General features: G+C 61.2%; 1 protein-coding gene across 1 annotated transcript; it reads left to right on the top strand.

Moving 5' to 3' along the window:
- The first annotated feature begins 87 nt into the window (after window positions 1-87).
- Window positions 88-22,181, top strand: LOC128077415 (nonsense-mediated mRNA decay factor SMG5-like). Its single transcript, XM_052676535.1, is given in 25 exon segments — window positions 88-304; window positions 4,557-4,655; window positions 4,734-4,857; window positions 5,863-6,019; window positions 7,984-8,073; window positions 9,272-9,361; window positions 9,860-9,938; window positions 10,158-10,283; window positions 11,299-11,367; window positions 12,135-12,343; window positions 12,475-12,612; window positions 13,145-13,846; window positions 15,222-15,388; window positions 15,527-15,602; window positions 17,216-17,391; window positions 18,008-18,166; window positions 18,272-18,346; window positions 18,790-18,934; window positions 19,525-19,559; window positions 19,561-19,616; window positions 19,875-19,921; window positions 19,924-19,948; window positions 20,392-20,530; window positions 21,044-21,145; window positions 21,678-22,181. Coding segments are annotated over 24 exon segments (3,144 nt in total). The 5' UTR covers window positions 88-227; the 3' UTR covers window positions 21,128-21,145; window positions 21,678-22,181.
- Window positions 22,182-22,526: the final 345 nt, after the last annotated feature.

The following is a 22,526-nucleotide window of genomic DNA, read 5'->3' as shown; positions in this document are numbered from 1 at the left end:
TGCCAGCACTAAGTAATGGCGCGGAGCGAGCGGAGTTCTCGCGAGACGCCGCCGCATTTGTCCGGCGTTCCCCGTAATCTCGCGAGAGCTCCGCGGGGCAGGGGGCAGCGGCGCAGCCCTGGCGGCCGAGCGGGGCCGGCGGCCGCCGTTGGTTGGCGGCGATGGCGGCGGACTGGCGCTGCTGAGGGGACGGAGGGCAGCGCCGGGTCTCGGCTCCGCCGGGCGCCATGAGCCAGGGCGGAGGGACGGGCAGCGAGAGCGGAGAGCCTGAGGCCAAAGTGCTGCACACCAAGCGGCTGTACCGGTGAGGAGGGGGGAGAGGAAGGTCTGGGGCGTGGGGGGGGCGGGGGCTGAGGTTGGGGGGGAGGAGGTGGGAGTGTGAGGCCTGGGGGGCGGAAAGGGGGTAAGACCTGGGGGGGGGGGGGCGGGGTTGGGGAGTGCGGAGAGGGGGGCTGGTGGAAAATGAGGGGATTTGGAGGGATTTGGGGAGGGAGGAATGGGGAGATTTGGGGGTGGGGAGGAGGGGAGTGATTTAAAGGAGGTGGGGGGGAGAAGGGCAAAGGGTTTAGGGGAGATGTGGGAGAAGGGCTGTGGGGTTTAGAGGGGATTTAGGGGGAAAGGGTGGGGGGGGAAAGGAGAGAAAGGTGGGAGGTTTAGGGGAGGCAAAGGGGAAGGGGGATTTAGGGGAGGGGGGGGGGAAGAAGAGGGGATTTAGGGTGGGTTGCTGGAAAGGGAGGTGGGATTTAGGGGAGACGTTAGGGGAAAAGTGGGGGGGGGTTTGGGGGAGATGTGGGGGAAGGGAGTGGGGATTTAAGGGCGATTTGGAGTGAAGGAAATGTGCTGAGGGGAGATCTGGGATGTGGGGGAATGGGAGATGAGGGGTGGGAAGGGGGTGGAGGGGAGATGTGGGGGAAAGTGGGGAGGGGATTTCAGATAGGAGATTGGGGTGAGGGAACTTAAGGATGATCCGTGGGTCTGGGGGAGGAGATGGGGAGCGGGGGGGGGGGGGTCCTGGGGTGTGGGAAAAGAGGGAATATGGGGAGGGAGATGGAGGAATGAAGGACAGGGTTGGGGGAAAGGAGGAAGAAGGTAATGGGATTCGGGAGAGATCTGGAGGAGAAATGGAAGGTGATTGAGGGGAGATTGGGGTGAAGGGAACCGGGGTCAGGGGTGTGGGGAAGGAGGTTGGGAAGAATCCTGAGAAGACGAATGGGAACAAGGAGGTGGAGGGGAGAGCTGGGGAGGGGGATTCAGGTGGGGGAGGGAGCGGAGGAGGCAGCGGGATCCAAGGAAGGTGTGAGGGGTAATGGAGGGGATCGGGGTCCGTGGGGGACCTGGGGAGGTGGGTGAGGAAGGAGGATGCGATGGTGAATGGGGACACAGAAGGATGAGGGCAGGAGGTGGGGTGATGAGGGGGCTGTGGGCCTCCAGGTGGGCTCTGCTCTTTCGTCCTGCCCCGGTCCCTCTGTCAGTAAAGCAGCGCCGTGGTTGAGTTTCAGAGTGGTGTTGCGGTCTCAGGGATGAGCAAGGGATGGTAAAGGCAGGAGGCCTCTTCCAGCAGGGCCCGGTGGCTTTTGCTTGTTGATGTTGGGCTCGTCCTTCTGTTCCTTCCGTCCCACGTTTTGGTTTGATGCCTTCCTCGTGGCTCAGGCTCTGTTTTGCTCGCTGTTCCCCCTGGATGCTTCCTGGCGCACCTAAGAACGGTGCTGTAGCATCCCTGCCTGAGCAGTGAGGTGGTAGGATGAGGTGAGGGCTTTCCTACAGCAATCTTTGCCATTTAATTCTTTCTGGCTGGAGAAACCTCAGGTTTTACCCCGAAATCAGGCCATGTGGCCCCATCCCAGGATGTCGGGGCACAGAGGGATGCTCAAGATCAGTTTCTGCATGGCTGAGGAGCACCGGCCTGTTTCCACCCTCAGTTCTTTCAGTAGCCTGGTGCAGGGGAATAAGGCGTCTCTCTGGGCAGTTCTGCTGGCTGTTGAGAGATTTGGGCTGTTTGCAAAGGAGCTTTGGATCCCAGGAGAGCTGCAGGTGGGCAGCAGGCAGCCGAGTTGGCAGCAGAGCTGTGCGTGCTGCACTTAACTCTGCTCCTGGTTTTCTTCATCGTTGTTTCCCAAGAAGTTGGTGCAGCTCTGGGACGTTCAGTCATGGTGGTTTCTTCCCCAAGTTCCTCTTCTTCTGCTCAGTTCTGTGCCAACAGGGGAGATTTCAGATTGGCTGAAGGGCTTCCTGAGGTGTGGATGAGGTGCTGTGCTTTCCCTCTGTGAGTCTCCAATGTTTTGTGCCGGCTTGGTTTTCACACAATGGCCTGAGCTGAAAAGGACCCTCAGGATCACCTCATTTCATCCCTACTGTGTGCAGGGCCACCAACCAGCAGCCCGGGCTGCCCAGAGCCACATCCAGCCTGGCCTTGAATGCCTCCATTCCAGCCTCCCCATTGAATGCCCTGGGCATCCACAGCCTCCTTGGGCAGCCTGTTCCAGTGCGTCACCACCCTCTGTGTGAGGAACTTCCTCCTAATATCCAGCCTAAATCTCCCTGTCTCACTTTAACACCATTCCCCCTCGTCCTGTCGCTGTCAGCCCGTGTCAGCAGCCGTTTCCCCTCCTGTTTATACGCTCCCTTGGAGGACTGGATGGCCGCAGTGCCTTCTCCCCACAGCCTTCTCCTCTCCAACCTGAATGAGCCCATCTCCCTCAGCCTCCCTTCCCAGGAGAGGTGCTCAGCCTGCTGCTCGCCTTTGGGAACCCATCCCAACGCTTCTGCGTCCTTCTTGTGCCAGAGGCGCTGATCGCAGCCCTCCGATCACAGCCCACCTCAACCCATCAAACAGCCCATCCTCCCAGTGCCCGATGCGGAGGGCAGGATGTGGTCGGGGTCCACGTGGAAGCTTTGCAGAGCTCCAGGTAGGTGACATCCACCTATCTGATGCCCTCAGTCCATCGCAGAAGGCTGCCAGGTGGGTCAGGCAAGGTCTGCCCCTCAGCGCTGCACGTCTCTCATCTCCTGTGTGCCTCAACGTGGCAACCAGGAGGAGCTGCTCCACAATCCTCCCTGCACGCAGGTGAGGCTCACCGGCAGGTTAGGACTGCAGGGAGGGGGCAGCACGCTGCTGCCTCTTGGCCCCCTGCCCCCCCCCCCCCCCACCAGCACCCCAAGGTTCTGCAGGCTTCAGTGGCTGCGCACGGCGTGTCCTAAAGGAGGAGGCAGATGGGGACGGTGTGTGAGGAGTGGGCTTTCTGCCCTCAGGCATGGGCTGGGTGCTGCCCACTTGGCTTGAGGAGCTCGTTGGACATCTGGTGTCGGATTGTTGTCGTGTTCCTCTGTGCTGGGTGTCACCCCGAGGTCTGCAGCAGCTCGGCAGAGGAGGACCTGGGGGTCCTGATGGACGAGAGACTGAACATGAGGCAGCAGTGTGCTCTGGCAGCTCGAAAGGCAAATGGGATCCTGGGCTCCATCAGGAGAGGGGTGGTCAGCAGGGACAGGAGGTGATCGTCCCTCTCTACTCGGCTCTTGTGAGGCCCCATCTGGAGTCCTGTGTCCAGGTGTGGAGCCCTCAGTACAAGAAAAACAGAGAGATTTTGGGAAGGGTCCAGAGGAGGGCGACTGAGATGAGCAGGGGGCTGGAGCACCTCCCCTATGAGGACAGGCTGAGGGAGTTGGGCTTGTTCAGCCTGGAGAAGAGAAGCTGCGGGGTGACCTCAGTGCAGCCTATCAATACCTGAAGGGAACCTACAGCCAGGAGGGGAGTCAACTCTTCAGAAGGGCTGACAACAGCAGGACGAGGGGAAATGGATCCAAGTTGAAGGAGGGAAGATTGAGGTTGGATGTTAGGGGGAAGTTCTTTAACAGGAGAGCAGTCAGGCCCTGGAACGGGCTGCCCAGGGAGGTTGTGGATGCCCCGTCCTTGGCCGTGTTCAAGGCCAGGTTGGACGGGGTCCTGGGCAACCTGATCTGAATGTGGATGTTTGGTGGCCCTGCTGGGCAGGGGGTTGGAACTACATGATCCTTGAGGTCCCTTCCAACCCAGGTGATTCTGTGATTCTGTGCAGTTGCAGAATGGAAGGCGTTGGGTGGCGCGTGAGCTGCCGTCCTCCATCGAGAGCAGGAATTGGTGGAGGCGCCTTCCCCCGTCATGACGGTTGTTAGAAACGATTCCTTCTTTAGCCTCCCAGCACAACTGAGTGTGCACACGTGTAGCGTGTTAATTAATTGCTGAGCTTGGAAGTCGTTAGTGAGCCCGGGGGCCTTTGGGGAGGGTGGGCACCGAGGAGCAGACAGGCCGATGTCGCAGCCGTGGCGAAGCAGCCGACCCAAAGCACGAAGCTTCCCTCGGTGCAGCTGTGCTCTGTTCTTCCCCCCGGAAGCTTTTCGAAGTCGAATGCACGAAGCCCAAGGAGGCTGTGGATGCCCAGGGCATTCAATGGGGAGGCTGGAATGGAGGCATTCAAGGCACGAAGCGATGAGCGCAGGGCGGTGGGGAGGCGGCGGGAGGGGGGGGGAATTCACACCTGGGGAATCATGGCAGCAAAATGCGCTGTGCTGTCGCTTTGCAGAGCGGTGGTGGAGGCCGTGCATCGCCTGGATCTCATCCTCGGCAACAAGGCAGCGTACCAGGAGGTGTTCAAGCCCGAGAACATCAGCCTGAGGAACAAGTAGGTTGGGCAGGGAGCTCGGGGTGGTGCTGTGTGGGGCTGCCGTGGCTGAAGGCGCCGTTCCCTGCTGTCTGCCAGGCTGCGGGAGCTGTGCGTGAAGCTGATGTTCTTGCATCCTGTGGATTATGGCAGAAAAGCGGAAGAGCTGCTCTGGAGAAAGGTTTACTATGAAGTTATCCAACTCATCAAGACGAATAAGAAGGCAGGTATCGCGTGGTGGGGTGGGCAGCCGGCCGGGCCGTGGGGTCAGGCTGAGCAGGAGGTTCCTCTGCTTGGAGATGTGTCGTCTGAGCACCAAGCGCTGCTGGGTGCGAGCGGAGCTGACAGCTGAGTTCTCACAGAAGCACAGATGTCAGGGATTGGGAGGGATGTGGAAAGCTCACCCGGCCCAACGTGGCAGCAGCACCCAGACCGGGGCACCCAGAATGCATCCAGGTGGTTGGGAACCTCCAGAGGAGACCCTGCCACCCCTCTGGGAGCTCAGTGCCGTCCCCCTCGCTGTGAAGGGCTTCTCTCTCACGCTGATGCAGACCTTCCCACATCCCAGCAGGCACCCACTGCCCCTGTGCTGCCATCGGGTGTCACTGAGGAGAGCCCGGCTCCTCCTGGCACTCAGCCTTCAGAGATGGACCCAATTGTGAGTTCCCCCTTCCACCTGCAGCCTCTCCTCAGCACGGCGGTGCTCCGCTCCCTTCCCCATCTCTGGGGCTCTGTGCCGCTCTCTCCAGCCGTTCCTTGCTGCAGTTTCCTTCAGCTGAGGGCAGTAACTCCTCACAATCCCTGGGATGGTTTCATTGCGGAGCGCATCCCGCCGTGACGCGCCTTCTGCCTTCCCAAATTCACAAGGCACGTTTCCTATGTAAAACGAGCGCCAAGATGGCTTTGCCAGCACAGATTCCTTTTTTCCCCTGGCGCTGATGGCACAGAAAAACTCCCTCTCCCCGTTGAGCGAGGCAGCAGCGATCTGATGGTGGGGAAGCCACTCAGGCTCCAACCAGACACTTCTGCTGTTCATTTCTTACTTTGTCACTGCAGGCATCTCTTCTCCTTAGAAACGCAGCAGATAAAGTGCAGCCCAGCAGGGGAGGCGCGCTGAGGGGTGGCAGCAGAGCTGCCTGCTGTCTCACCTCCTCCTCAGCACAACTCGGGTTCCCAGCTGCATTATTCCTCCCCCCCGCTGACCCCTCCTGGCTTCTCTGTCCCTCAGCACATCCACAGCCGCAGCGCCCTGGAGTGCGCCTACCGCACTCACCTGGTGGCCGGCATCGGGTTCTACCAGCACCTGCTGCTCTACATCCAGTCCCACTACCAGCTGGAGCTGCAGTGCTGCATCGACTGGACGCACGTGACGGACCCTCTGATGGGTGGGTGCTCGTGGGCAGCGGCTTGGTGGGGTGGATGGGGTGGGATGGGGGCTTTAAAGCCATCCGGTTCCGACCTCTGCTGCTGGCAGGGCCAGCTCTAGCTGGACCAGACTGCTCACAGCCCCATCCCGCCAACCTTGAGCACTTCCAAGGGGGGGGACAACCTGACCCGTGATCTCCCCGCTCTCACAGTAAAGCATTTGTCCCTGATATCTACTCTAAATTTACCCTCTTCCAGTTTAAAACCGTTTCCCCTCATCCTGTCGCTGCGTGCCCCTATCAAAAGTCCCCTCCCCAGCTTTCCTGTCGTCCCCCTCCAGGTCCTGGCAGGGCTGTAAGGTCCCCGCGGAGCTTTCCCTTATGCAGCTCAGCCTGTCCCCATAGGGGTGATGCTCCATCCTCAGCTCTGTGTTGCTCCTTTGGGCCCGCTCTGACAGCTTGGTGTCCTCGTGGTGCTGGGGCTCAGTGCTGCCTGCGGGGACTTGGGAGAGCAGAGCAGAGGGGCAGATCCCCCTCACCCTGCTTCCTTCAATGCAACCCGGGATCCTGATGTCTTTCTGGGCTGGGAGCACGCACTGCTGGCTCACTCTGTGTCTTCCATCCACCGACACCCCCAAACCCTTCTCCTCAGGGCAGCTCTCTGTGCCTGGCGCTGCCCTGACCCAAGCGCTGCGCTTGGCCTTGCTGAGCTCCGTGAGGTTGGCGCGTGCCCAGCTCTGCAGCCTGCCCACCTCTGCACGGCGTCCCTTCCTCTGCCGTGTGGCTGCACAGCTCTGCTTGCTGTCACTGCAAATTGCTGAGGGTGCATCCGACCCCTCCGTGTCACCTGCAGAGGAATTCAGTGACACCGATGGCAGCTCTGAGCACAGCCCCACTCAGGTCCCGCCTTGGGGTGGCCAGTCCACTGCAGCATCCACAGGATGACCTTTTCATTCTGTATTTCTTAGAACAGACTGAGAGAACCTCCAGAGGTCCGGAGGGAAGGGTTTGGTGGTGGCAGCTGTAGCTGGGGGTCAGGAGAAGCGCTCGTGGCTGCATGGAGTTCATGAGGACGGGTGGCTGTGATGCTGGGGGGTGGCTGCTCACTGCTCAAGGTCAGCTCTGCAGGCAGACAGGGCTCCTCGTGCTGCTGGCATCCTTTGTGTCTTGGATGTGAGGAGGTGAGGGAGCTCCTGTAAGAGAGCAGGCCGTGTCTCAGCAGGGGATGTTTGGTGGCTGCTTGCAGCTCTGCGCTTGGTGCGGCACAGAAGACAAATAGGTAACGTGGTCAATGAGATGTGACATCGTGCATCCAGACAAGATGGGTGGCTTTCACTCCCACTCCTCCAACCGAAGCCAAGAGGAAGGAGCTCTGGCTGTGTGCTGATTGGGATGCCTCCCTCTGGGGTTCCTGGGGAGAGATTTCTGTCCTCCAGGAGCTGGAGCAGCAGGCAGCAGCAGGGCTGAGCCTCAGTGCCTCCTTGGTGCTGACCTGGCTGCTCTCCTTTCCCTGGAGGTGGCTGCAGCAGCGCTGTACCATCAAGGCTTCTATGTTTTTCTTCCTTCTTTCCCAATCCCAAATCCTGATCCCAACCTGAATACATAAAATCTGCTCCCACTGTTGGTGGTGGGGACGCCATCTCTCCTCCAGATTCTCTCCTCCAGATTCTCTCCTCCAAATTCCTCGTTAGCCACACTGATGTCGTCAGCCTCTCTTCAGGCACAATTAGCATGTGCTCAGCGCTGTGCTAGTCTGCTTGTAGGCAGGAGCTGGCTGATGTTCTCCCATCTCAACGCAGGCAGCTGCCAGCAGCACGATCTGAGCAGATCTTTGGTCACCCAGCGCCACGTTGGGTGTCTCAGAAGATCTTTGGTCAGCCAGTGACGCATGGGGTGTCCCAGGCAGCAGCGTGGGCCCCTCGTGTGCCATTCCAGCTGCCTTTTCCCCAGTGCTGTGCGTGACTTCGTGTTTCTCCCACTCGTAGGCTGCAAGAAACCCGTGTCTGCGTCGGAGAAGGAGATGGAGTGGGCGCAGATGGCGTGCCACCGATGCCTGGTTTACCTGGGGGATCTGGGTAAGAGAGCATCGTCTGGTGAGGGAACCCTGGTGTGCAGGAAGAGTGGGCACAGTGCTGGGCTGCCCCCGGCTGCTGGGGTTCTGTTGGGTTGTGTCCTCATGTGGGGCTGCGTGTCACCCTTGTGATGGCACAGCTGCCGTCCCACCGCCTCCGAGGTGTGTGAGTGTGTTGGGGCGCAGAGACAGGAAGGAAATACCTGTCAGAGAAACCAATCAGCCCTTGGAAGCGTGTCATGGTGCAGGGCCTCCAAGCTCCTGGAGCTGCTTGGCACCATGGAGTGTGGATCAGCCTGAGAACCTGCTGCAAATCAATGTTGGGGGGAGGTGGGAAGGGCGATGTACCGGCTGGAGGGAGGGGAGTGTGCTCAGCTCGTGGCTGCTGCCAGCGGGGCTCTGCAGGGTGCAGAGCGGTTTCCCATCCTGTCTGTGCACCAAGGGTCGGTGTAAAGCTGCTGGGTGTTGTGCTGCTGTCAGTCTGGAGGGAAACTGCGCTCCTCTCTGAAAGGGTGGGAGGGGGGGGGGAAAGGAAGAGGAGGGAAAGGAGGGGAAGGGAAGGGAAGGAAAAGGAGGGGAAGGGGCAGGAGGGAAAGGAGGGGAAGGAAAGGGGAAGGAGGGGAGGGGAAGAGAAGGGAAAGGAGGAGAAGGGAAGGGAAGGAAAGGAGGGGAAGGGAAGGAAAAGGAGGGGAAGAGCAGGAGGGGAAGGAAGGGGGAAGGAGGGGAAGGGCAGGAGGGAAAGGAGGGGAAGGAAAGGGGAAGGAGGGGAAGGGCAGGAGGGAAAGGAGGGGAAGGGCAGGAGGGAAAGGAGGGGAAGGGAAGGGAAAGGAGGGGAGGAGAAGAGAAGGGAAAGGAGGGGAGGGGAAGGGAAAGGAGGGGTAGGGAGGGGAAGGGAAGGGAGGGAAAGGAGGGAAAGGGCGGGAGGGGAAAGGAGGGAAAGGAAAGGGGAAGGAGGGGAAGGGCAGGAGGGAAAGGAGGGGAAGGGAAGGGAAAGGAGGGGAGGAGAAAAGAAGGGAAAGGAGGGGAGGGGAAGAGAAGAGAAAGGAGGGGAAGGGAGGGGAAAGGAGGGGAAGAGCAGGAGGGGAAGGAAAGGGGAAGGAGGGGAAGGGCAGGAGGGAAAGGAGGGGAGGGGAAGGGAAGGGAAAGGAGGGGAGGGGAAGGGAAGGCACTGTGCTCCGCTCTGAGCTGTGCTCTGCTTGCAGCCCGCTACCAGAACGAGCTGGCAGGTGTGGACACGGAGCTGCTGGCCGAGCGCTTCTACTACCAGGCGCTGTCTGTCGCGCCGCAGATCGGTGAGTTGTCCTCGCGTTCTGCCTCCCACGTCGCACTGATGGCATTCACCTCCCTCGTTGTGCCCCTCACCCTGCCGCCCCTTCCCAGTCCTTCTCCTGTGGATGATCCGAAGGTGGATGTGGTTCCCCAAAGCCGTTTTCTCTGCGCTGCCTTGGTGGTTGGGTCGGGCTGATCCTGGCCCAGTGTTCAGCACAGTGAGCTGAGATGGAGCTGTTGGGTGCTGATGAGATGATGTCTGTGCCAAGAAAATGCAGCACGACGGAGCCGAGGCTGCGCCGTTATGAATTAAGAGGAAGAGGAATTGTTTGTTCCGATTTCTTAGGCAGGAAGGTGTGAAACACAACACAGGGAAAAGGATCGAGCCGTCCAGACCTTTGTTCTGCAGCTTTAGGGCTCGAGGATTGCTGATGCTGCTGGCTTCCCTCCTGTGTGGAGGGGGGGATCTGGAGGATTCTGGTTAATGATTCCGGTTAATTTTGCCCTCTCTTTTGTGGCAGGCATGCCCTTCAATCAGCTGGGGACGCTGGCTGGGAGCAAATACTACAACGTGGATGCCACGTACTGCTACTTACGCTGGTGAGTGTCTCTGAGGCCGCAGGGCACAAATCTGGAAGGTGTCTAAAAGCTGGAGGCGAAGCCTGTGGTGCTGCCTGGAGTGGGGCTGGGAGGCAGCAGGACCTGAGGACCCCGACGCGTTCCAGTGGCAGCACCGCACGCCTGTCTTTGAGTTTAGCTGTGCAAACGTGAGCAGTTTTGTGGCAGTGACCCTCAATGCCTTCTGCTTCCCAATCCCAGCATTCAATCTGAAGTGTCCTTCGAAGGCGCCTCTGGGAACCTGAAGCGGCTTTACGACAAAGCGGCCAAAATGTACCAGCAGCTGAAGAAGTGTGAGAGCAGGAAGCTGTCGCCCAGCAGGAAGCGGTAGGAGGGCAGGGCAGGGCAGGGCAGAGCTTTGGCTGCGGGCTGGGAGGCGCTCAGTCACCCAGGCCAGGCGGTGAGCGTCGCCCAAACGCGGCTGTGCCCAGTTCAGATCCTCTGCTGTTGGGATGCGGTTCATAGGAAAGCGGAGAGCTGCCTTGGTTTGAGGTTGGGGTGCTTCTCGCTGCCTCCTGGAGCTGGTGGTTCTCCAGGGGGGTTCCTGTGGCCAAAAAGAGAAGGGGGGGTGGTGGGTCTCTGTGGGTCTCTGTGGGTCTCTGTGGGTCTCTGTGGGTCTCTGTGGGTCTCTGTGGGTCTCTGTGGGTCTCTGTGGGTCTCTGTGGGTCTCTGTGTCTGCCTGTCTGCCTGTCTGCCTGTCTGCCTGTCTGCCTGTCTGCCTGTCTGCCTGTCTGCCTGTCTGCCTGTCTGCCTGTGTCTGCCTGTGTCTGCCTGTCTGCCTGTGTCTGCCTGTGTCTGCCTGTCTGCCTGTCTGCCTGTCTGCCTGTCTGCCTGTCTGCCTGTCTGCCTGTCTGCCTGTCTGCCTGTCTGCCTGTGTCTGCCTGTCTGCCTGTCTGCCTGTGTCTGCCTGTGTCTGCCTGTGTCTGCCTGTGTCTGCCTGTGTCTGCCTGTGTCTGCCTGTGTCTGCCTGTGTCTGCCTGTGTCTGCCTGTGTCTGCCTGTGTCTGCCTGTGTCTGCCTGTGTCTGCCTGTGTCTGCCTGTGTGCTCGTGTGTCCCTCTGTGTGTCCCTCTGTGTGTCCCTCTGTGTGTCCCTCTGTGTGTCCCTCTGTGTGTCCCTCTGTGTGTCCCTCTGTGTGTCCCTCTGTGTGTCCCTCTGTGTGTCCCTCTGTGTGTCCCTCTGTGTGTCTGTGTCTCTCTGTGTCTCTCTGTATCTGTGTGTGTCTGTCTGTGTGTCAGGGCACTGACACTGGACACATCTCTGCCTGTTGGTTGAGCCGTTGGTCCCTTCAGTCTTTATTACGAGTATCTGCATTTACAGCATTTTCTTCTCCGTCTCTTTTAGCTGCAAAGACATTAAGAGGCTGCTGGTGAGCTTCATGTACCTGCAGAGCCTTCTGCAGCCCAAGAGCAGGTGAGGTTCTGGCAGATCCCATCTCCTGTCTGTAATTCAGGGATGGAAGGGAGCGTTCCCTGCAGGAATGCAGCGTGCTGAGGTTTCTGCCCACGTGTCCAAGCCCTGTTGAGCCCCATAACCATGCAGGGGAGGGGAAGAAGATGGCCCTCCAAAGGAGTTCTTCCCTTCTTAAGCCAGCAGACGCTTTTCTCCTGGCAAGTTTTTCTCCTGGCTGAGTTGGGGCCTGCAGTGTGGCCCAGGGTTCCACCATCTGCGCACACGGCGCCGCGGGTTGTCTTTGGAAACCTCTCCCAGATGGCAGCGAGCAGCAGGACCCGATTGTGTCAGAGCAAAGGGAAAATTGCCCAGCGGTGATTTCAGTAAAACAGAAAGTGCTTTGGGGATCTGAGAGTTCCAGGAGCTGGAGAAATGCGAGGAGTGGATTTCCTGGGTCGGTTGGCCCTGAGATGCGCGTGGCAGGACTGCGCTCCCGTGCCAGTGTGCAGCCAGGGCAGCGGCAGTGAACCCTCAGCACCACCACCCCCAGATCTCCCTGTGACCCCTCTGTGTGTGTGTGAAGGTGCTCTGGTTATTGTTTCTCTTTAGCTGAGCAGCTTTGGAGAGGAGAAGATCACAATTCCTCCCTCTTCCAGTACCTGCTGCTGCCTGCAGCGTCTGCTCCATCGCTCTGTGCTCCGCGGCCGGCTCTGGGTGCTGCCACGCAGGCATTGCTGGCAGTTTGGCTCTCAGACAGTAACGTCAGCTCCTTTTTTCTCCCTGCGAAGCTCTTTGGATTCTGAGCTGACATCTCTGTGCCAGTCCGTGCTGGAGGATTTCAACCTGTGCTTGTTCTACCTGCCTTCCCCTCCCAACCTGAGCTCAGTGAGCGAGGACGAGGAGGAATACGAGAGCGGCTACTCCTTCCTTCCAGACCTGCTCATCTTCCGCATGGTGATCATCTGCTTCATGAGCGTGCACAGCCTCAGGCGTGCAGGTGAGCGGCGCTTTGTGGGGACTCCCAAAAACCTGCGATGGGAGCGGGGCTGTGCAGCGCTGCGGGGCGGGAGCCGCCTCAGTTCTGGGCAAGCCGCTGCTGCCCTCGGCCTCACCGAGCTGTCCTTGCAGGCTCCAAGCAGTACAGCGCCGCCATCGCTTTCACTCTGGCCCTCTTCTCTCACCTCATCAACCACGTCAACATTCGCCTGCAGGCGGAGCTGGAGGAAGGGGAGAACCCGGTGCCGGCGTTCCGCAGCGATGGCGCAGGTCGGTGTGGTCGTGCTCCTCCCCACCTTCCTGCCCCTGGGGGTGCCGTCGGTTTCTGGCGGAGCTCATTATGCGCAGAACAAAACCGTGGAGCTTTTCCCCCTGCAAAGAGTCAGCTTGTAACCCTTCAAAATGCAGGGCTGGGCTTCTCTCGGCCAACAGCAGCAGCAGCAGCGATTGATTCCTCCTTGCGTGGCTGCCTGCGCGGCAGCTGGCTGAATGCAGCTGGCCCAACTTGTGCTCCTGCCCTGCAGGGTGGATGATTTGGCTCTCAGGGAAAGCAGGGGAGGAGGTGGGAGATGGCGGTGTGTTTTTGTCAGCCTTTGTCTGAAGACAGCAGCGCAGCCCGGGCTGCAGGAGCCCGAAGGAATCTGGGTTGCCCGAGATCTCTGAGCTCCTTCAGAGGGCGATTCCTTCCCAGGGCTCTGTGCTGATGGAAGCGGCGGTGAAACCTGCTGCTCGGGAGTGGGAAGGAACTTGTGTGGAGCGGCTGCTCTTTCCTGACCGTGGTTCTCACTTTCCAAACCCGCAGATGAGCTGGAGCCGCAGGAGCCCCTCAGCGCCACGGAGAAGGAAGGTGAGGCAGAGCTGCCCAATCACCACCCCAGAGAGGAGGAACGGAAACACGACTGCAAGAAAAGCAAGAAATACTCACGGCTTTCCTGCCTGCGCCGCCGCCGGCACCCGCAGAAGGCGGATGAGAGCGACCTGAGCGAGGGCTTCGACTCCGATTCCAGCCAGGGCTCCACGAAGGGCAGCGACGGCTCTGACAGCGGCTCGGAGAAGAGCGACGAGGAAGCAGAGGCCGCTTTTGACGTGGAGACGGACTCTGACATGAACAGCCAGGAGTCGCGGTCTGACCTGGAGGACATGGAGGACGAGCCGGGCAAGGAGGGCAGCGAGCGAGGCCAGAGCGGGGCCAGGGAGGGCCTAAAAAACGGCGTGGATGGCAGCGGGTCGGGGGACTGCAAGAACACGAGCGGCTCTAAAATGGAGAGTGCGGATCCAGCCGTAAACGGGCCGGTGTCCCTGAGCGCCAGCGACGCCAGCATCGCCAGCAACCTGCAGGCCATGTCCACGCAGCTCTTCCAGACCAAGCGCTGTTTCCGCTTGGCCCCCACCTTCAGCAACATCCTCCTGAAGCCCAGCACCGAGCCGCCCGCCTTGAAGGGCAGCTTGACTGGCAAGCCCTGCGTCAACGGCGATGTGGAGAAGCCCAGCTCAGCAGAGCAGGGTAAGGAGCCACACGTGCTGCACCACTGCGCTGCGAGCCCTGAGCTTCCAGCGCTCTGCTCACCGAGAGCTGCTGCTCTCCATCGTGAAAAGGTGCAGCCTGAATCTCACGGGCAGAGAGCGATTTGGGGAGCGGATTGCAGGTGAAGGAGGGATGGTTTGGCTGGGATTTCAGGGGAAGCTCTGCAGAGAGGTGGGATGGGGCCCTGGGCAAGCTGGGCTGGCAGCAGATCTGGAGCTCAGTGATCATCAGGCTCCCTTCCGACCCGGCCATCCTGCGGTCCCTGAAAGCTCTCTGGTTTGGAGGTGGGCAGCCCTGCAGCAGCAGGCCTTGGGTCGGGGCTTTCCTGGAGGAGCTCCCCCTGCAGCCCCGTGCCCCCAGCAGAGCAGAGCAGAGCAGAAGGCTGCGGGCAGCCGGTGCTGTAATTCCAGCTGTGTGCTGAACGCCTCTGATAGCTCCAAAGGGAGTCCCAAAGCTGCTGGAAGTGCTCCTCCTCCCCGCAGGCAGTCTCTGCCATCGCACGCAGAAGCAGTGCAGGTGCAATCCAGGATGTTCTCCATCACCTCTGTGAGCAGGGAGCGAGGGCCGTGCGTGCAGAGTGCAGTAGGTGAAGCTGAGTTCTGTCCTGCCATGAGGAACGCTGGGGGGAACCAGGAGCAAAGGAGAGCTGATGGGCAGCACCGTCTCACTGTCTTTGTGTCTCACTGAAAGCACACCACGTCTGTTCCTCCCTGTGCACCCAGAGGCCAAACTGCAGCCCAGGGTTTGGAGGGGCAGCGCTGACGTCTGTGGCTCTGCCTCACGGCTGCTTGGTGGGATGGGGGAAGGAAGGAAGCTGGTTGTGCTGTGTGCAGCGCTTCCCTTTCTGCGTCCCAGTGGGATGTGCAGATGGAAATGTTGCTGGAATAGCGTGGCTGTTTGATGGGTGAAGAACTGAGTGCAGAAAGCCGGGCTCAGTGGTTCCATGTGTGGATGGAGCTGGGTGCTGAGAGGTGTCCCAGGGGTCGGTGCTGGGGTGAAACTCTTCCGTATCTCCATCGGTGACATTGGCAGTGGGGCCGAACCCTCAGCACTTTGCAGATGGCACTGAGCTGAAGGGGTGCAGTGACACAGCAGAGGGATCTGGGCTGCGGGCCCAGGGGAAGCTCACGGGGTTCAGCAGATCCAAGTGTGGGCTCTGAACCCGGAGTTGGGGCGGCTCCGTCAGCGCTGTGAGCTGCGGTTTCCCCGTGCACTGCGGGGAACGGGGCCCTCAGGTCCCTTCCAACCCTAAGAGGTCTGTGATGGTTCTGGGATGCCTCAAACCCAGCACTGCTCACCTGCTGCGCAGCTTCGCTCCTCTAAAGGCTTTAATGCTCTTCCTCTCCTTTCCCAGACGTGTCTGACTCTGAGGAGAGCGTGTTGAGCGCCAAGTCGTGCAGGAACGAGAGATCCCTGCAGGAGAAGCTGGAGATTGTGAGCAACGAGGGGCTGCTGCTCACCGTCAAGGTGTTCCTGGACTGGCTGAGGACAAACACGGACTTCATCATCATGTGTGCTCAGGTGGGGGAGGCTCTGGGCTTTGAGCCTCAATCAACGGGGTGAAATTCGTGCTGTTTTAAGGCGTTCTGGGGTCTGTGGGAGAGCCCGAGTGAGCGTGCAGCTCTCCTCATGTTTTATTGTGGCTTTTTGTTCCTGCAGAGCTCCCAGAGCCTATGGAACAGGCTGTCCGTGCTCCTCAACCTGCTGCCTTCTGCTGCCGACCTGCAGGAGTCAGGTATGGAGAAGGGCAGCACAGCAGAGTGCTCCCTTCTGCCTGCAGCCCTTTGCTTACCAGGGAGGGACTTCATTCGTGTGCTGTTTTCTGCTCAAACCCCTCTGGGGTCACTTGCCATCCCTTAGGCATCAGCAGGTAGGGACCTCTTCCACGTGTTACACAACCACAGAACGGCCAGGCTTGGAAGGGACTCCAGGATCACGGAGCTCCAACCCCCCACCACACGCAGGGCCACCAACCTGCCCACGTTTCACAGCAGCCCAGGCTGCCCAGGGCCCCATCCAGCCTGGCCTCCAAGCCCTCCAGCGATGGACGGGGCATCGCAGCCTCTCTGGGCAGCTCTTCAGCCCCTCACCGCTCTCCCAGCACACAACTTCCCTGACCCCCAGCCTCCAGCTGCCCTCCCTCCGCTTCCAGCCGTTCCCTGCTCTCATCTCCCCTGCCCAAGAGCTGCCTCCCCTCCTGGCTGCAGGCTCCTGCAGGCTGCACTCAGCTCAGCCCCAGCTCCTCTTCTCCATGCTGAACAAGCCCAGCTCCCCTCAGCCTGTCACAGAAGGAGATCAGGTTGGCCAAGCAGGACCTGCCCTTCGTGAACCCATGCTGGCGAGGCTGATCCCCCTGCTGTCCCACGCGTGCTGCGTGATCTCCCTCAAGACAGTCCCCCCCCCCAATAACCTTCCCTGGCACTGAGGTCAGGCTGACAGGCCTGTAGCTCCCCAAATCCCTACAGCCCTTGTAACCCTACAGCCCTTCTTGTGGATGTGATGGCGGAGCTTCGGGGTTCTTCTGATCTTGTTCAGCATCTTCATCAGTGAGCTGGACGAGGGGATGGTGCAGTCAGTGTAATCAGGAATTGCACTGATGACAAAAAGCTGGGAGGAGCAGCTGATGCAGCTGGGGGCCGTGCTGCCATTCAGCAGCAGCTGGGGCAGGCTGAGAGCTGGGGCAGCAGGAAACCAGAGGGGGTTTAACAAGAGCAAGGGCAGAGTCTTGCAGCCGGGGAGGAATAACTGCATTGGGGTTGAGCTGCTGGAGAGGAGCTCTGCAGAGGGGGACCTGGGGCTCCTGGTGGGCGACAGGTCGGCTGTGGGCTGTGTGCCCTGGTGGCCAGGAGGGCCAGCGGGACCCTGGGGGGCATTAAGAGCATGAAGGGGAGCGTGGCCAGCAGGGCAGGGGAGGCGATCCCCCCTGATAGCCTCCCTGTCCCTGCTGCCCCCTCTCTGCTGATGGAGCCCAGGATCCCTTTTGCTTTCCGAGCTGCAATCACACCCTGCTGGCTGCCGTTCAGCTTTTCATCCCACAGGACCCCCGGCTCCTTCTGTGCAGGGCTGCTCTCAGGTGCTGCTCCTTCCACTCTGTGTGGATGCCTGGCATTCCTCCGGCCCAAGCACGGAACACTTTGCCCTGTTATTCTCTGCTCAAACCCATCTGGGGTCACTTGCCATCCCTTTGGCCCTCAGCACAGCAGGGAGGAGCCCCTTCCACGTCTTATTCTCTTCTCAAACCCCCGCTGTGGCCAAACTCCATCCCTGAGCGTGGGCTCTGTGCCGCGGCGCCTCCCCTCCCCTTTGTCCCCAACGCTCTGACGCTGTGCCGCTCTCCCTCGTGCCCAGGGCTGGAGCTGTGCAAGGAGGTTCGCGAGGTGCTGAGCGGCGCGGAGCTGCCGGAGCTTCGTGCCAACCTGCTGCTCCCCGAGGACGTGGCCCTGCGAAATCTGCCCCCCCTGAAGAACGCGCACAGGAGGCTCAACTTCGAGCAGGACCGCCCCGTCTTCTCAGCAGTGGAGGAGGTGAGTGGGGCAGATCCTGGTGCTGTGTGCCTCAGGGGGTTCTTTCCCATAAAGCAGAGCCCGGCTCGATTCCAGTCTGAGCCTGAGCTCCCGCTGGGTGCCACGGCCATCTGCGTACCCAGAAAAGCAGCCCTCTGTCCCCGTCAGAAGGAAGGAAGGATGGGGAGCATCTTGATGGCTTAAGGACGCTGCTCTGAGCTGCCATGTGCTCAGTGAATCGCAGCCCAGAGCAGTGCTCCAGCAGAATCACATCCCATGTGAGCTCCCCTTCTGCCATCCTCACCCACAGCCTACAGAGAGGAGCGCTGTGCACGCAGTGGGATGCGTGGGATGGGGGAGGGATGGGGTGGGATGGGATGGGATGAGGAGGGATGGGGTGGGATGGGGGAGGATTGGCACGAGGGAGGGATGGGGTGGGACGTGGGAGGGTTGGGATGGGATGGGGGAGAGCTCCTCTGCTCCTCCTGCCAGAGATTTCCAAGAGCCCTGGGATGTTCTCTGCCTCTTCTTCGAGCTGTGGCAGCTCAGAGCACAAACCCTGTGCTGCCTGTGGGCTCCCTGCACATCACTCCCATTTTCACCAAGATGTTTCCCCTGTTTCTGTGCATCTTTGCAGTCCGTCGTTCGGATCTGCTGCATCCGGAGCTTCGGCCACTTCGTCACGCGGCTGCAGGGCAGCATCCTGCAGTTCAACCCGGAGCTGGGGATCTTCATCAGCATAGCGCAGTCGGAGCAGGACAGCGTGGTGCAGCAGGCTCAGGCCCAGTTCCACATGGTGAGCTGCTCCGTGCCCCATCCCGCCCCTTCCCTCCTGCTGTTGTTGTGCTGATTGATGGAGCCGTTGTTGTGCTGATTGATGGAGCTTTGTTTCCGTGGCCAGGCCGCAGAGGAGGCTCGTCGGAACCGGCTGATGAGAGACATGGCTCAGCTCCGCCTGCAGGTAGGGAGGGTTGGGGTGGGACGAGGGAGAGTGAGGGTGGGGTGGGATGGGGGGGAGGGAGGGGTGGAGATGGGGTGAGGGAGGGTTGGGATGGGGGGTGGGTTGGGATGGGATGAGGGAGGGGTGGAGTGGGGATGGATTGGGATGGGATGGGATGAGGGAGGATTGGTGTGGGACTAGGGAGGGTTGGGATGAAGGAGGGTTGGGGTGGGATGGGGGAGGATTGGGATGGGATGAGGGAGGATTGGTGTGGGACAAAGAGAGGGTTGGAATGAAGGATGGTTGGGGGTGGGACGAGGGAGAACCGTGCTCCTGCAGAGGTGGGTGCGATGGAGCAGACCCGTCCCCATCTCTGCTCTGCATTTCGGGGACCAGAAGGCAAAACTTCACCCTCCTGGCTCACAGCCTGGATGTAAAGGCAGCATCGCTGCGTGTTTTTCAGCTGGAGGTGTCCTCAGCTGGAGGGCAGCCTGCAGCAGCCCAAGGCGCAGTCAGCCATGTCTCCATACCTCGTGCTGGATGCGCAGGCGCTCTGCCAGCACCTGGCCGTGGTCAAGCAGCTGGCCGGCAGCGGGAGGTTCATCATCATCATCCCGCGGGCAGGTGAGGGAGCTCTGCGTGCCTCCCCCTCCTGCACCTGTGGAGGCACGTGGGGGGCACGGCCCTCCCCCTCTGGCCTCCCCTCTGGCCCCCCCCCCCCCCCTCTCCTTGCCCCCCCCCCCCCCCCCCCTCTTGCCTCCCCCCCCCCTTGCCTCCCCCCTTGCCGCCCCCCTTGACCCCCCCTTCCCTCCCCCCCCCCCTTGCCCCCCCTCCTTCCCCCTCCCCTCCCCCCCCCTTCCCCCCCCCTTAACCACCCCCTGACCCCATCTTGACTCCCCCTTGGCCCCCCCCCCTTTCCCCTCTCCAACCCCCCCCTTGGCCCCCTCCTTGCCCCTCCCCTTCCCCCCCTCTCTCCCCTCCCCCCCTTCCCCCCCCCCCTTAACCTCCCCCTGATCCCCCCTTGACTCCGGCCTTGGCCCCCCCCCCTTCCGCCCCCCTTTGACCCCCCCCCTTTGACCCCCCCTCTTTGACCCCCCCCTTATGACCCCCCCTCGACCCCCCCTCGACCCCCCCTCGACCCCCCCTCGACCCCCCCTCGACTCCCCCCTTGACCCCCCCTGCCCTCCCCCTGCCCACTTTGTGCATCCTTTCAGTGATCGACAGCTTGGATTTCCTCAAGAAGGAGAACGCCGGCCGCCCGGGACGGCATCCGCTACCTGGAGGCGGAGTTTAAAAAGGGAAACCGGTGAGGATGGGGAGCGATGCCGACAGGGGGCGAACTGCAGAGCGACTCTCGCTGAAGGGCTGGCGGCTCTGCTGCCGGGTTTGCGGCGCTCCTGCAGGGGCCTCCGCTCCGTCGGCACCGACCTGAGAGCTGCCGGGTGCTTTGTGGGGTTTGTGGGGCTGAGCAAAGGGTGGAGGAGCCCACGGAGCTGCTGCGGAGCTCTGGCTCTGTTGGTGGGACGCTTGCTTTGAGCTCAGCCACTCTCCTCCCTTTCCTTAGGTACATCCGTTGTCAGAGGGACGTCGGGAAGAGCTTTGAGAGGCACAAATGAAGAGACAAGATTTGGATGCGTGGTAAGTGAGAGGCAGGGGAGTGGGATCACAGGATGGCCGGGTCGGAAGGGAGCCCGAGGATCGCTGAGCTCCATCCCCTGCCCCAGGCAGGGCCACCGAGCTCCAGATCTGCCGCCAGCCCAGCTTGCCCAGGGCCCCATCCCACCTGAACGCCTGCAGGGATGGACGGGGCCCCGCAGCCTCTCTCTGCAGAGCTTCCCCCGACATCCCAGCCAACCTCCCCTCCTTCATCTGAAATCCTTTCCCCCCATCCCTTTGCCCTCTATCTGAGGAAAAAGTCGATTCCCCTCCTGCTGGCGATTGCTTTTTAAGTACTGAAGCTGCAGTGAGGTCACCCCCCAGCCATCTCTCCTCCGGCCCCGCGTTCCCTGGGTGTATTGGGAGCCATCTGTGCAGGGAAACCACCTCTCCTCCATCTCTCATCGGTTCCATCTGCGTGGCAGGAACCTCTATAAGATCCTGGACAGCTGCAAGCAGCTGACGGTGTCCCAGAGCAGCGGCGACGACGACACCACAGGGATGGTCACCATCATCACAGGCTTCCAGCTGGAGGATCCCAGCGCGCTCTCAGCGCCCATGCAGGTCGGTCACAGGGCTGTGCTGAGCCCTGGTGCTGCCCAGCAGGGCTGGTTGGCAATGGGGGGCTTGGGTGCTTTGTGCCATCACAGTGCTGGGTCCCCCCAAACTCAATTTGGAGCTGGGAGCCCCTCTGGTGCAGGTGGGAGCCCCTACACAAGAAGTGGGAGCCCCTTGGCCGTGCCTGGAGCCCCTTGGCCGTGCCTGGGGTCCCTTGGCCGTGGCTGGGGTCCCTTGGCCGTGGCTGGGGTCCCCTTGCCATGGTGGGGGTCCCTTGGCCATGGTGGGGGTCCCTTGGCCGTGGCTGGGAGCCCTTGGCCGTGCCTGGAGCCCCTTGGCTGTGGCTGGGGTCCCTTGGCCATGGTGGGGGTCCCTTGGCCGTGCCTGGAGCCCCTTGGCTGTGGCTGGGAGCCCCTTGGCTGTGGCTGGGGTCCCCTTGGCCATGGTGGGGGTCCCTTGGCCGTGCCTGGGAGCCCTGGACCCTTTGCTGTGTGCCATCCTGGTGCTGCTTTCTTGCAGTCTGCCATCCAAGCAGCAGCCGGCGCCAGCGTGGAAGTGAAGAACATCCTGGAGTTCTACAAGCAGTGGAAAGAGATGGGCTGATGTTCAGCGGGGCGTCAGGTCGGTGCGGCTGCTGTAGGACGGCTCGGGTTGGCAGGGACCCCCAGGAGCATCGCATTGCAGCCCCCTCTGCTAGCTGCACGGCTCCCACCTCCTCATCTGATGCTCCGGCTGGCCCTGTTCTCTTCCCCCTTCTCGTAAAGAAAGGGGCCTCAAACAGCAATAGCAAAACAACACCTCCAAAAATCAAACCAGAAAGGAGTAGCAATAATAGTAATAATAAGGGGGTGGGGGGAAAAGAGAAAAACCCAACCCCTTGGGGTCGGCGCACAGCGCAGCCCCAGCCCAGAGTTCTTCCTTTCCCTCCTTTGCTTTATGTCGCTGTGTGGCTTCAAGCAGAGACCCGGTGGGGTTGGGGGGAGAGGAAAGGAGAAGCGACGGTGCAGCGTGGGGTGGGGAGCTGGCGTTAGAAGTGCAGTTTTGGGGGCAACTCTTTCTTTCCCCCGGGAGCCTCCAGGAGCGGCGCTGGGCTCCCTGTCCCCGTTCTCCCCCCCCCCCCCTCCTCATCCCCTCCCCTCCCCTCTCGCAGCAGCGTTCAGCCCCGGAGAGCAGAGCGGAGCTGCCGGAGGGGGATGGAGAGCAGCGCGGGATCGGCCGCCGCTTCGGCTCCCAACACAGGGACGGATGGGAGCAGCGGGCGCCTGCAGACGGATCCGCCGCCTCTTTTCTTTTTTCCTTTCGGTTTTTTCCTTTTTTTTTTCTTTTTTTTTTTTCTTTTTTTTTTTTTTTTTTTTTTTTTTCTCGTTTTCGTTGTGGCTGAAAATCCCTCACCGTGAGGTTTGCGGAGGGGGGATGGATGGAGGAACCCGGAGCCGTCCTCCCTTCTGGCTGCCAGATCACCGTGTTGGGGGAGGGGGGGAGGGCACAGTTCAGACCCCCTCCCCCCCCCCCCGGCTCCTCACAGCTCCACGGGGGTCGAGCCGCCGAACGCAGCGCTTGGAGAGAGGCAGGGAGCGCTCGGCGTGCGGCGCTGGGGGAGCCGGGGCTCCAGAAGAGCGGCGTCCCACGAAGGATCCCAGAGCTCCAGGAGCCCAAATTCCCCCCACGCGAAGGATCCCAGAGCTCCAGGAGCCCAATTCCCCTCGCTCAGGGACCCCTCGCAGCACCGAGAGGGGCGCTTCCCCGTGCGAAGGTCCCCCCCCTCCCCCCCGAGCTCCAAGAGGAGAACATCCCCCGCGCCAAGGACCTCTTCCATCTCCAGGAGCCCGTTCCCCGGGCCGGGACCCCTCGCGGCTCCAGAAGAGCAGCTCCCCACGCGAGGGCTTTGGGAGCTCCGTCCTGCCTGCGCCGCACCCCGTGCCCCACGCCTGGAACCCAGGGCAGCCCGGGGGGGCAGCAGGAGCAGCGCTGCAGCGCATCGCACTGAGACACGGCGCCCGGC

Source organism: Tympanuchus pallidicinctus, unplaced genomic scaffold (genome assembly GCF_026119805.1).
Source record: "Tympanuchus pallidicinctus isolate F22 unplaced genomic scaffold, pur_lepc_1.0 scaffold152, whole genome shotgun sequence".
In the NCBI taxonomy this organism is placed as follows: Eukaryota; Metazoa; Chordata; class Aves; order Galliformes; family Phasianidae; genus Tympanuchus; species Tympanuchus pallidicinctus.
The sequence above is the reverse complement of the archived record's forward strand: the minus strand, read 5'-3'. Positions and strand labels throughout refer to the sequence as shown.